Genomic DNA, 12,033 nt, shown 5'->3' with positions numbered 1-12,033 from the left:
ATAAGGAAATAAAAACTAGGCTTTAAGCGTCTAATAACTATATCTAAGAATATTTTAAAACACCAAGTGATGTTTAACAGAGAGAGAAAAGTATGGCAAAAATATACACGGTGAAGTTAATATTTTTCTGTGAAGTTACTGGAATTATATTCACTGATATGTAAAGACTCCGTGAAAATTACTTGAAGACATATTTCATCAATCTGCAAAGGAATCAAATAATAGATTTTAAAATAATGAAATAATCATTTATACCACATAAGTAGTTTTTAGGTAGGAAAAGAAAAGGAAAGAAGTAAAAATCATGAGATAAGGATGTGTACTTTTAGACTAAATCCCAAAGCACTAGTAAAAACTGGAAGACAAGCAGTACCTGTGAAGATAACTGAAGCTCAAAGTTCTAAAAATGGGACATTCATAGACATATTTCTATGCATGATGTTTTCTCACAAAAGGAAGCTATGATTATTACACATGCCTACAAAAGGAAGTGCATGTTGGGAATGTTCTATGCACGTGGATGGGACCTGGGGACAGGATGCTGGGCACAGAGTCTATGGACAGACTGAGTAGCTGGGTAGCTCACGTGACTCTGCACACATAAGTAATGAATAATGACTCAAACCATGTAAACAAAAATGTATTGTTTTCCACATTTTTGCCAAATTTACTGGGAGCTGACAACAAGCTAAAAAGGATATTCTGTTAACTCTGAAGTTAACTTTAGTGGGCCTGGGGTAAGCACCATGGTTCTCACAAGAGGGACACAAGACGAGCAGAGTCAGATGATGGAGCAGAGGGAGGAGAGAGCATGTGATGTGGGACCAGGATGAAGGAATGAGTCATATCCTAGAAGATGGAAAAGACAAGGAATAGATTCTCCCAGAATCTCCTGTAGGAGTTAGAACTACTGGAATTTTTGTTTTAGTCCTGTAAGAATCACTTTGGCATTCTGACCTCCAGAGCTGTAAGAGAACGAATTTATGTTATTTCAACCACTATCTTTGTGGTAATTTGTTGATATTGGCAACAATGGGGTTTTTGTTGATCCTTTCAGTGGAAGATCAGGAAAGCTGACAAAGCCAGATGGAGAGAGGATGTAACAGAATTTGAAGAAGTGAGATGAATACAAAAATGCTTCCATAAAAAGTGGGGAATATATGAAGAAACAGTATGTAGTTAAGATAATAAATTTTATATCGGTGCTTACTGGAGCATGTATGGATGGTGAGGACAACCATTCATCTGGAACAGAGTAACAGACGACACACGGAAGAATGGAGATAATTGCAGGAGAAAAATCCTGATAAGGAAAAAGGGATTTGGTGAGAATCAAGTGCGGATACACTGACCTTTGATAATGAGTCTCTTCTTTAAGATTATAGGGGAAGATGGGCTGACAGATAGAAAGACATGGTGATGGCAAGGTGAGAGACTTTACACATGAGATTCCCCTTCACCCAAGAAGGAAAGGGCAACCATTGAAATTAAAGAAACACATGGAGTAAGAAGTTTGAAAGGTTATGAAAGGATATGATTTGGTAGGAAAGTGATTTTATAAAGTGTGAGTTTATAGTCTTATTTTAAAATTGATGATTATACATGTATAGTGACATCAACACAGGCATGCGTGGGTATTTTTTCCAACAATATTCAGCAACATGAGTGCAAAATGGAAAGATATTTGAGCATTATTGCAAAGGTATAATAGGTAGTAGTAATAAATAGTAATGATCTTCACAAATCACGGGCTCTAAACTGAAAGAGTAGACAGAAAAAGGTGGAAACAGAGTTAAAATTACATTAGTGAGTTCAAGACATTCACAGGATCGCTCAAATAAATGATTCTCAATGTCAAGTGTCCCCAAAGCAGGTCTGGGCTAGAGTTAAAGACACAGAAGGAAAAATACAGGCAAAATATGCTAGCTGATAGGATGTGCTTGTACCCAGTGGGAACTTACAAATTATGTGGGGTGTAGCACTTTGTGAGATTTTGCATTTCCAATCTTAGAACTGACAAAGAGCAAGTAAGAGCAAAAATCACAGAAATCACAGCATAATACTATTATTTGGCTTCATTTTAAATTTCTCTAAAGATTGTAAAGCCTTATGCATGATCCCATATGCCTGTGTTGGGATGGCTACACGTGTAATAAATAGCCACGTGATCTTTCACACTAGCTCTCAAGACCTTGGTAAATCTGCCATGTTACCATGTCAGTTCCAAAACTTTTATTTTTTATTTTTTTTTATATTAGAATATTTATTCCATAGTGATTTTTTTTATTTTATTTTTAAACTTTACATAACTGTATTAGTTTTGCCAAAACTTTTAATATGAGAAAACTTACTTGTTAACATAACCAGAAAAGATTCATTAACCAGGTTCACATGACATAAATATAAATTCAGAATAAGATATAAAATTGAAAATATTATACAAGTATTAGAATACTAATGATAAAAACATGCCATCATTAAAAGAAAACTGATACTGGACAACAAATTTTTTTAACAGGTTCTTATGATCATACAATTAGGATAATTGTAAATAATTAAAAGAAATATTTAAGAGCACCTTATGGTTTTTATTTTGTGATGGATACAACAGATGTTTAACAGCACTCATTTCATTTATCTCACAGTAGGAGTGTTCTTGCCAAAAAGATTTTAAAGTTGAGTCATTCACTAACTTCAACTCCCTAATCCTAGCTACCTACCTGATCTTCAGGTAGCTGCTTGTGGAGTATTAAAAGGTGTTTGCTCCTGAGTTATGATGTGTACATCAGTTTAGCAACAAAATATTGACAATAATTTCTACTTACTACACTTGTGAGAAAGTAAATGCACATCATGGAGCATTGTAATAACTGTAAATTCTTCCTATGACTCTTCTTTAAAAAGTAGCCAAGAGACAGTTACAGAATAAGGAATGAATGAGGAGAAAGAGGAGGTTAAAATACAATGAGTCATGGAGGTGTCCTACCTCAGAAAACATAGGTGCTATCAATGAAAATGGAAAAAAGACCTATCGTTCTGGGACATTCAAAAAAATAGAAATATGTGAGTGTATTATGTTTCTATGAAATCGATGAAGCTTTGTTTATTGCTATTCTCTTCACTTAATTCTAAGCTCTACTTACCTTTTTACTTAATTTTACCACCAGAAATAATCAAAGCAAAAATAGTTTACTAAGTCAATACCACTTAACTAATATTGAAAATCTAAAATAAGGAATACAGGGAAGAAAAAGCAAAAATGATTAGAAAGGGTAAAGTTAATCACCTAAGCACCTCTATTATCATAGTAAAGGTGAAGCAAGTACAAACAGATGATATCATTGGTTTATATTATATATATAAATTGTAGATTAATAAATTTACATATATATCAATATTATATATAATAAATTCCTCCTTCCTCTCCACTTGCATTTAAAAACTATGTGTGTGTATATCTATATCTATAACTCATCAGAAATTTCCATTCAATTCAATATTTAGGAGGACATTGAAGTAGTTTAAATGTATTCATAAGCTAAACTAAATAAATGAAACTTTGTAGCCATACGTCCCAATGGTGATACACCTAATCAGGGTGAAGATTTCAAGTGTTCTGCTACAGACCTCATCCTAACCCTGTCCAACATCACAGCACTGGTAATCACTCCAGGGTAACCTACAGTGATAGCTTCCCAGGTCAGACATCATCCTCGCTGGTTCAGATTCAGGTTTGCCTCAGGTATCTCCCTGAACTGTGCCTTAAAAATCCACCAAAGGTTAGTTAAACATACAGAGTCTGAAAGATCACATTTAGGCGGAAGACAGAGGATATTGATGACTTAATAGGATTCTCTAAGAATTTTGAAAGTGGGTCAAGACTGAACAGTGTATTTCAATGTTAACAGTATATACAAAGCATAATGGAGAAATGGATTAAAAGAAAAAGAAATCTTGAAGAATGATATGTGGGTAAATATGGAAACAAAGAAAATGCACCGTTCAAGGAAAAATATGCATTATGTATGAAATCAGACTCTGGAAGGAAGCAATATGGAAAAATAAGTCAAATAAAACAACTGGACTCTAGCTTTATTCAAGGCTAACTATTAGAGGCCGGAATTAATAAAATAGTAGCAATGTGCTAAATGAAAGTCTCTTACAAATGGAAGTTTTATACTATAATTTGAAAAAGAGCCTAAGGTTATCTTTAAAGCTGTGATCAGAAACAGAAGTTCTGACAGATCAAAGTAACATCTTTTATTTCATGTCTCTCTGCAGAACAATTAAGGATTCTGTTATTAGCCATCTGTTAGGTTGGGGTTTTATTTTAGATGAGCTAAAAAGAACAGGATACACCATCCCAGGACTGTATTTGAGTCATCGTATGCAGGAATGTTTGTTTATATTACCATGACATTTTTGCAGTAGAGTCTTAGTAAAAGACACTTCAAATGAACTGATAAATATATGACATGCTCAGACAAGGTAATGGAGTCAATCAGAAAATCTCTCATTAGATAAGGTTATGAAAGCTATGAGGTTATAATAGTTGTGAATAAGATGGGTACAAATTAAAATGTCCAAAAGGCTAAAATTAAGAGTTTTTCTTTCACAGCAGTGCATTATACAAGAGTTTTTTCCTCTTCTTAGTTTTCAACAAAATTGGAAAAAAATTAAGTGTAAAGTGTTTAAGCTTTAAAAACTAGTCTCCTTCTGTCATCGTTGGACAATGCACTAGTTAGGAGAAGGTGGTTCAGAAAGTTTTGGAAATGCAAGCTACTTTTTTTCAGTGACAACTTTCACAAAAATGTCTGTGGGGAAAAAAAATTTTTCTTTTTTATTTAATTAAAATATTTTAACTGGTAATACATGAATTGCCTCAGGGGATAGAGAAAAAAGAACTCTGTCATTTTCATTTTATTTATAGAGTATTGAGAGAAACATTCAAAGATCCAGAAAAGAAAACAAAAATCCTTTAAACAAAAACATATGACCATATTTGGTCAAATATGACAATATTTTTTGAACATTAAATATTCTATTTTCCCCAGAACTTTTAAATCAGGGGCAGCTGATAAGTTTCACTCTAGTCCCTGGGTCATGATGGGTCTTCTGAAACTAGAATGGAGGAAGTTCTATAAAGCAAGATGCCTTATCTTCAAAATTAGTTATTTGAAGATGCCTCTCTGTGGCAAATCTAAAAACTGAATCTTAAATTCTAGTCTAATTGGTAACTGGTAGTTGAGGAAAATGATAGAAATGTTTAATTATGCTTAAATTCAATTGATTTTTATGGACAATGTTTTTGTATGCTCATTCTCTATTCAGAAACCTCAGAACTATAAAATGTAAGAGCTGGAAGGTGTCATGGAGAATATCGAAAACAAAGTCTTCATCAGGAAGATTGAATGTAGCACAGAGTGGGAGGAGAGACTCACCCCAATTCCTACTCTCATAACCAGACAGCCAGGAACCCTGAAACACTGAGAGTCACAGGTCTTCTCTCTGGGAGATGATGACTCATCAGAGCAGAAGCACATAACCTCTCCAGGGGACTTTATGGCTGGTCATCTTCCCTCTGAGAAGTAAAAGCAAAAAAGATTGAAGACTCCATGCAGCTGTGGATTTCCATTTATTAGAGTCTGAAATGCAGTACTTGGATGCAATCTCAAAAACGACAGAATGATCTCTGTTCGTTTCCAAGGCAAACCATTCAATATCACAGTAATCCAAGTCTATGCCCCAACCAGTAATACTGAAGAAGCTGAAGTTGAACAGTTCTATGAAGACCTACAAGACCTTTCAGAACTAACACCCAAAAAAGATGTCCTTTTCATTATAGGGGACTGGAATGCAAAAGTAGGAAGTCAAGAAACACCTGGAGTAACAGGCAAATTTGAATTTGGCCTTGGAATACAGAATGAAGCAGAGCAAAGACTAATAGAGTTTTGCCAAGAAAATGCACTGGACATAACAAACACCCTCTTCCAACAACACAAGAGAAGACTCTAAGCATGGACATCACCAGATGGTCAACACAGAAATCAGACTGATTTTATTCTTTGCAGCCAAAGATGGAGAAGCTCTATACAGTCAGCAAAAACAAGACCAGAGCTCACTGTGGCTCAGACCATGAACTCCTTATTGCCAAATTCAGATTTAAATTGAAGAAAGTAGGGAAAACCACTAGACCATTCAGGTATGACCTAAATCAAATCCCTTATCTTATACAGTGGAAGTGAGAAATAGATTTAAGGGCCTACATCTGATAGATAGAGTGCCTGATGAACTATGGAATGAGGTTCATGACATTGTACAGGAGACAAGGATCAAGACCATCCCCATGGAAAAGAAATGCAAAAAAGCAAAATGGCTGTCTGGGGAGGCCTTACAAATAGCTGTGACAAGAAGAGAAGCAAAAAGCAAAGGAGAAAAGGAAAGATATAAACATCTGAACGCAGAGTTCCAAAGAATAGCAAGAAGAGATAAGAAAGCCTTCTTCAGCGATCAATGCAAAGAAATAGAGGAAAACAACACAATGGGGGAAGACTAGGGATCTCTTCAAGAAAATTAGAGATACCAAAGGAACATTTCATGCAAAGATGAGCTTGATAAAGGACAGAAATGGTATGGACCTAACAGAAGCAGAAGATATTAAGAAGAGATGGCAAGAATACACAGGAGAACTGTACTAAAAAGATCTTCACAACCCAGATAATCACGATGGTGTGATCACTGACCTAGAGCCAGACATCCTGGAATGTGAAGTCAAGTGGGCCTTAGAAAGCATCACTACGAACAAAGCTAGGGGAGGTGATGGAATTCCAGTTGAGCTATTTCAAATCCTGAAAGATGATGCTGTGAAAGTGCTGCACTCAACATGCCAGTGAATCTGGAAAACTCAGCAGTGGCCACAGGACTGGAAAAGGTCACTTTTCATTCCAATCTCAAAGAAAGGCAATGCCAAAGAATGTTCAGACTACCGCACAATTGCACTCATCTCACACGCTAGTAAAGTAATGCTCAAAATTCTCCAAGCCAGGCTTCAGCAATATGTGAACTGTGAACTTCCTGATGTTCAAGCTGGTTTTAGAAAAGGCAGAGGAACCAGAGATCAAATTGCCAACATCCGCTGGATCATCGAAATAGCAAGAGAGTTCCAGAAAAACATCTATTTCTGCTTTATTGACTATGCCAAAGCCTTTGACTGTGTGGATAACAATAAACTGTGGAAAATTCTGAAAGAGATGGGAATACCAGACCACCTGATCTGCCTCTTGAGAAATTTGTATGCAGGTCAGGAAGCAACAATTAGAACTGGACATGGAACAACAGACTGGTTCCAAATAGGAAAAGGAGTTCATCAAGGCTTTATATTGTCACCCTGTTTATTTAACTTATATGCAGAGTACATCCTGAGAAACGCTGGACTGGAAGAAACACAAACTGGAATCAAGATTGCCAGGAGAAATATCAATAACCTCAGATATGCAGATGACACCACCCTTATGGCAGAAAGTGAAGAGGAACTCAAAAGCCTCTTGATGAAAGTGAAAGTGGAGAGTGAAAAAGTTGGCTTAAAGCTCAACATTGAGAAAACGAAGATCATGGCATCTTGTCCCAACACTTCATGGGAAATAGATGGGGAAACAGTGGAAACAGTGTCAGACTTTATTTTTTGGGGCTCCAAAATCACTGCCAATGGTGACTGCAGCCATGAAATTGAAAGAGACTTACTCCTTGGAAGGAAAGTTATGACCAACCTAGAATAACATATTCAAAAGCAGAGACATTACTTTGCCAACAAAGGTTCGTCTAGTCAAGGCTATGGTTTTTCCTGTGGTCATGTATGGATGTGAGAGTTGGACTGTGAAGAAGGCTGAGCGCTGAAGAATTGATGCTTTTGAACTGTGGTGTTGGAGAAGACTCTTAAGAGTCCCTTGGACTGCAAGGAGATCCAACCAGTCCATTCTGAAGGAGATCAGCCCTGGGATTTCTTTGGAAGGAATGATGCTAAAGCTGAAACTCCAGTACTTTGGCCAGCTCATGCGAAGAGTTGACTCATTGGAAAAGACTCTGATGCTGGGAGGGATTGGGGGCAGGAGGAGAAGGGGACGACAGAGGATGAGATGGCTGGATGGCATCACTGACCCGATGGACGTGAGTCTGAGTGAACTCTGGGAGTTGGTGATAGACCGGGAGGCCTGGCATGCTGCGATTCATGGGGTCTCAAAGAGTCGGACATGACTGAGTGACTGAACTGAACTGATGTCCATATCAGAAGCTTTCTCTGTCCTGTTGCTTTAAAATTTTGCACACAAAGCCCTGAGTGACTGAGACCTGTCTTTGGGCCTGGAGTTAAATATTCTCCTTTGAAGAGCAAGAATCCAGCAACACCATTCACCATAAGCTGTCACACAGATTCATATTATGCCACTGCAGGGGATATCTGTAAATGTAGACTCATATTATTTTTAAAAGAAAACTTAACATTATATAGAAGAAATTAAGCATAAGTGAGAAAATGTGTGTGTATGTGTGTGTGTGTAGCCTCTGATTTAAATGAACAACATTTTATGTTCATCATTAGCAGTTAAGCTCAAGGAACTTTGACCATATATAAAATCAGTCCCAAAGATAGAAAACTTGAGCAACACTTGCGCTTTGATATGAAAATGTAGGCTTTACCTTGAGTCGTATAATGCACCTTCATTCTGTGGCAGGTAACCACTGCATGTAATTTGGAAAAGACCTTCATACACTGTGATTACATGGACCCAGTCTATTATATAAAATATACCCAACATAAAATTCAACAGGGAAACTTTAGAAAGTATGTCTCCACATTTGAGAAACATCTTTCATTTTTGGTTAAAACGTTAAAAAAATCCAGGAATCATTATATTCATTCTTTTTTAAAAATTTAATTTACTAGAGTGATGCAGTACAGTTAACTGCAGACCAATTCTTTCATTTTTGTATTTTCTTTATCTAATTCCTGACTTTCCTTATCTTTTCTTTCTCTTCTGTCTTCTTCCCTGTATGTTTTACCCCCTTCTTATCTCCCTGTATGTTTTAATATTTCTCAGTTTTTTCTTTTCTTCTGTGTTTTTCAATGTCATCTTCCATAATCATTTTCTTCTGAAAAATCAAATTATATAGGCAAGCCTGAGATTCATGTTCCAAAAAAGTATACTTTTCTTGTCTTTTGTACGCATGCATGCCTGATCAGTCACTTCTGTCATATCCGACTTTTTGTGACCACCCCCCATGGACATTAGTCTGCCAGGCTCCTCTATCCTTGGGATTTCCTGGCAAGAATGCTACAGTGGGTTACCATTTCCTCCTCCCGGGATCTCACCAACCCAAACCAGGGATCAAACCTGCATCTCTTGAGGTTCCTACACTGAGCCATCAGGGAAGCCCCTGTCTTTTGTATATAATGCATAATTTGTTGAAGGTATACTAACTGAGTTGAAAAAGGTACTATTCAAATAAAGTTGGGGTAATCTGAGGTTAACTTCAAGAGCTATGGTAAGCTGCATCCTAATCAGCCCTTTTACATCCTCAAGCCCCAGATGCCTTGGGAGCTGTGGGACATCATTCAAGAAATCTCCTCAGAGCTGATCCAGCCAAACCCCCCATCCTCTGGGATGCTTGGCATTGCCATTATGATGTCACTGTGTGACCAGGTGGATATTTCTGAGTTCCTCCCATCCAAGCGCAAGACTGACGTGGGCTACTACTATCAGAGGTATTTCCACAGTGCCTGCACAATGGGCGCCTACCACCCACTCCTCTTTGAGAAGACATTGGTGAAGCACCTCAACCTCGGCACGGACGAGGACATCTACCTGCTTGGAAAAGCCACGCTGCCTGGCTTCCGGACAATTCGCTGTGGAGCATAAGCTCCCCAGCCAGGCCCCCTCACCCTTCCCCACTGGCATTTTACAGCCAGTCTTCTGGCCACTCCGGGCCTGGGAAGGAAGACTGTGTTCCTGAATAATCACAGCCCACACTTCAGGCAGCAAGAGCCCTGGGGCTTCAGAAACGCAAGGGCAGGGCCCCCAGCCCAGCCTGCCCTGTTGTCACGGGGGTGTGTGAACCCAGAGCCTCCTGTCTCACTCATGTATACCCCGTTTAGCATTCCCTCCAGAGAGGGTCCTCCCACCCCCAACCTAGGTAAATGCAAGATCCACTTTTCCCACCAGGGCTGCCAAAGCTGGTCTGCTTTCCCCACCAGAATGATGTTGTTATTGCAAACCAGAGAAACAGGAAAAAAAGGTACAGTCTCTATCCTCTCAAAGAAGGCAATTGGCACCCTACTCCAGTACTCTAGCCTGGAGAATCTCATGGATGGAGGAGCCTGGTAGGCTGCAGTCCATGGGGTCGAGAAGAGTCGGACACGGCTGAGCGACTTCGCTTTCACTTTTCACTTTCATGCATTGGAGAAGGAAATGGCAACCCACTCCAGTGTTCTTGCCTGGAGAATTCCAGGGATGGGGGAGCCTGGTGGGCTGCCGTCTATGGGGTCGCGCAGAGTTGGACACGACTGAAGCGACTTAGCAGCAGCAGTAGCAATCTGAGGTTAAACACCATGAGAAAATGAAAAGAATGGAAATGGGGAGAGAGAAAGGCAAGGATAGCGATAGAATAGGAGGGAGGCATTTAGGAAATTAGAAATGTATCAAAGAAGAATTGAGGGGAAACTATAATAAAATATATATGATTAATTATAATGCCATTGATACTGTACCATATGGTCATGTTAAGAGGAACAAACAAAGGGAAATTGCATTTTCCTCTCTCTCACTCTTCACACATAATCACACACATACATTCTCTGTTTCCCCCCCTTCCCCTCTGAGTATGTATGCGTCTGTGTTTATATCATAAAGGTAAAGATTGCATGCTGCTGCTGCTGCTGCTAAATCACTTCAGTCGTGTCTGACTCTTTATGACCCCATGGACTGCAGCCCACCAGGCTTCTCCGTCCATGGGATTTTCCAGGCAAGAGTACTGGAGTGAGTTGCCATTATTTACCCCTAAAGATTTAATTTGAAATTTTATTCAGCTATTGATTACATGAGTGAGTCTTGAGCAAAGTATTAATCTCTCTCGGTTTCAGCTCTCCTTTCCACAATGAGGACACTAATACTTGCTTCTCAGGTTATTTTCACAGTATTTAAATAATATCATATCTATTTACTGATTTGGCATGGATCCTACTAAACATTCGGTTGTGGTAAAAACAGCTAGCAAAATTCGTGTTCTCTCTTCTTTAAGATCACAAACACTAGCCACCTTTGGAGATAATAGAGCCATGGGGGGACAACTGTGAACAGATGTGAGCAAAAGTGATGTGTACCATTCTGGCCAATAAATACTTTTTACGTTTCTTTCTCAATGTTTTTCCTCCTTCAGCTGGTGATGAAGCTTGACCTTAGAAGCCTATGTCCATTCTTCTCTACCCTTCAAAATGTATGTAAATCTCCCAGCCTCCTTCCAACTTTATAACTCAGAACATATCTTTCTTAAGGACCTAAGAACCTTATCTTTGAAATATAAAGCTAGAAAGAGATAATACTCTTCTCTCTCAGTCCCTGTGGGAGGGAGGAAGTCTTACTTCAATGGATGGCCAATGAGCAAACACAGATAGCCTAATCTCAGAGGAAAACATTTGTAAACACAGGAATAACTGATCACCACACCCCCCCCAAAAAAAAAATCCTCTAGCACTTTCTCATTAGCCCACTCCAGTGCCTAAAATCTTCCCAACCATTTGATTCAGTCAAATTCAACCTCTCTCCCTTACTGAAATAGTCTTGAATAAAATCTTCTTCATTGGTTAACTTTGATGTGATTTTACTTTGCCAACCCCACCCAACCACTTTTCATTATTAGGTGAGTAATAACATATATTGCTTTGGAATTATTGTAAATATGATTGTTTAAATTTATAAATGCTTAATATTCTTTTGTTATTAAAACAACGGATGTCTAAGTGTGATACAGAAGCTGAAAACTTGA

General features: G+C 38.2%; 1 protein-coding gene across 1 annotated transcript; it reads left to right on the top strand.

Annotated features, from left to right (window-relative positions):
- Positions 1–746: 746 nt before the first annotated feature.
- LOC102400609 (beta-galactoside alpha-2,6-sialyltransferase 1-like) lies at positions 747–10,124 on the top strand. Its single transcript, XM_044943951.2, has 2 exons — positions 747–818; positions 9,519–10,124. Exons 1-2 carry the CDS (start codon positions 747–749, stop codon positions 9,909–9,911), a joined length of 465 nt encoding a protein of 154 aa, XP_044799886.2. The 3' UTR covers positions 9,912–10,124.
- The last annotated feature ends 1,909 nt before the right edge of the window (positions 10,125–12,033 follow it).

Source organism: Bubalus bubalis, chromosome 5 (genome assembly GCF_019923935.1).
Source record: "Bubalus bubalis isolate 160015118507 breed Murrah chromosome 5, NDDB_SH_1, whole genome shotgun sequence".
In the NCBI taxonomy this organism is placed as follows: Eukaryota; Metazoa; Chordata; class Mammalia; order Artiodactyla; family Bovidae; genus Bubalus; species Bubalus bubalis.
The sequence above is the reverse complement of the archived record's forward strand: the minus strand, read 5'-3'. Positions and strand labels throughout refer to the sequence as shown.

Coding starts and splice junctions, on each gene's coding strand:
- LOC102400609 (XM_044943951.2), top strand. CDS start 747: ATGGTTCTCACAAGAGGGACACAAGACGAGCAGAGTCAGATGATGGAG. Junction 819..9,518: donor GGGAGGAGAGAGCATGTGAT/GTGGGACCAGGA, acceptor GGGTAATCTGAG/GTTAACTTCAAGAGCTATGG.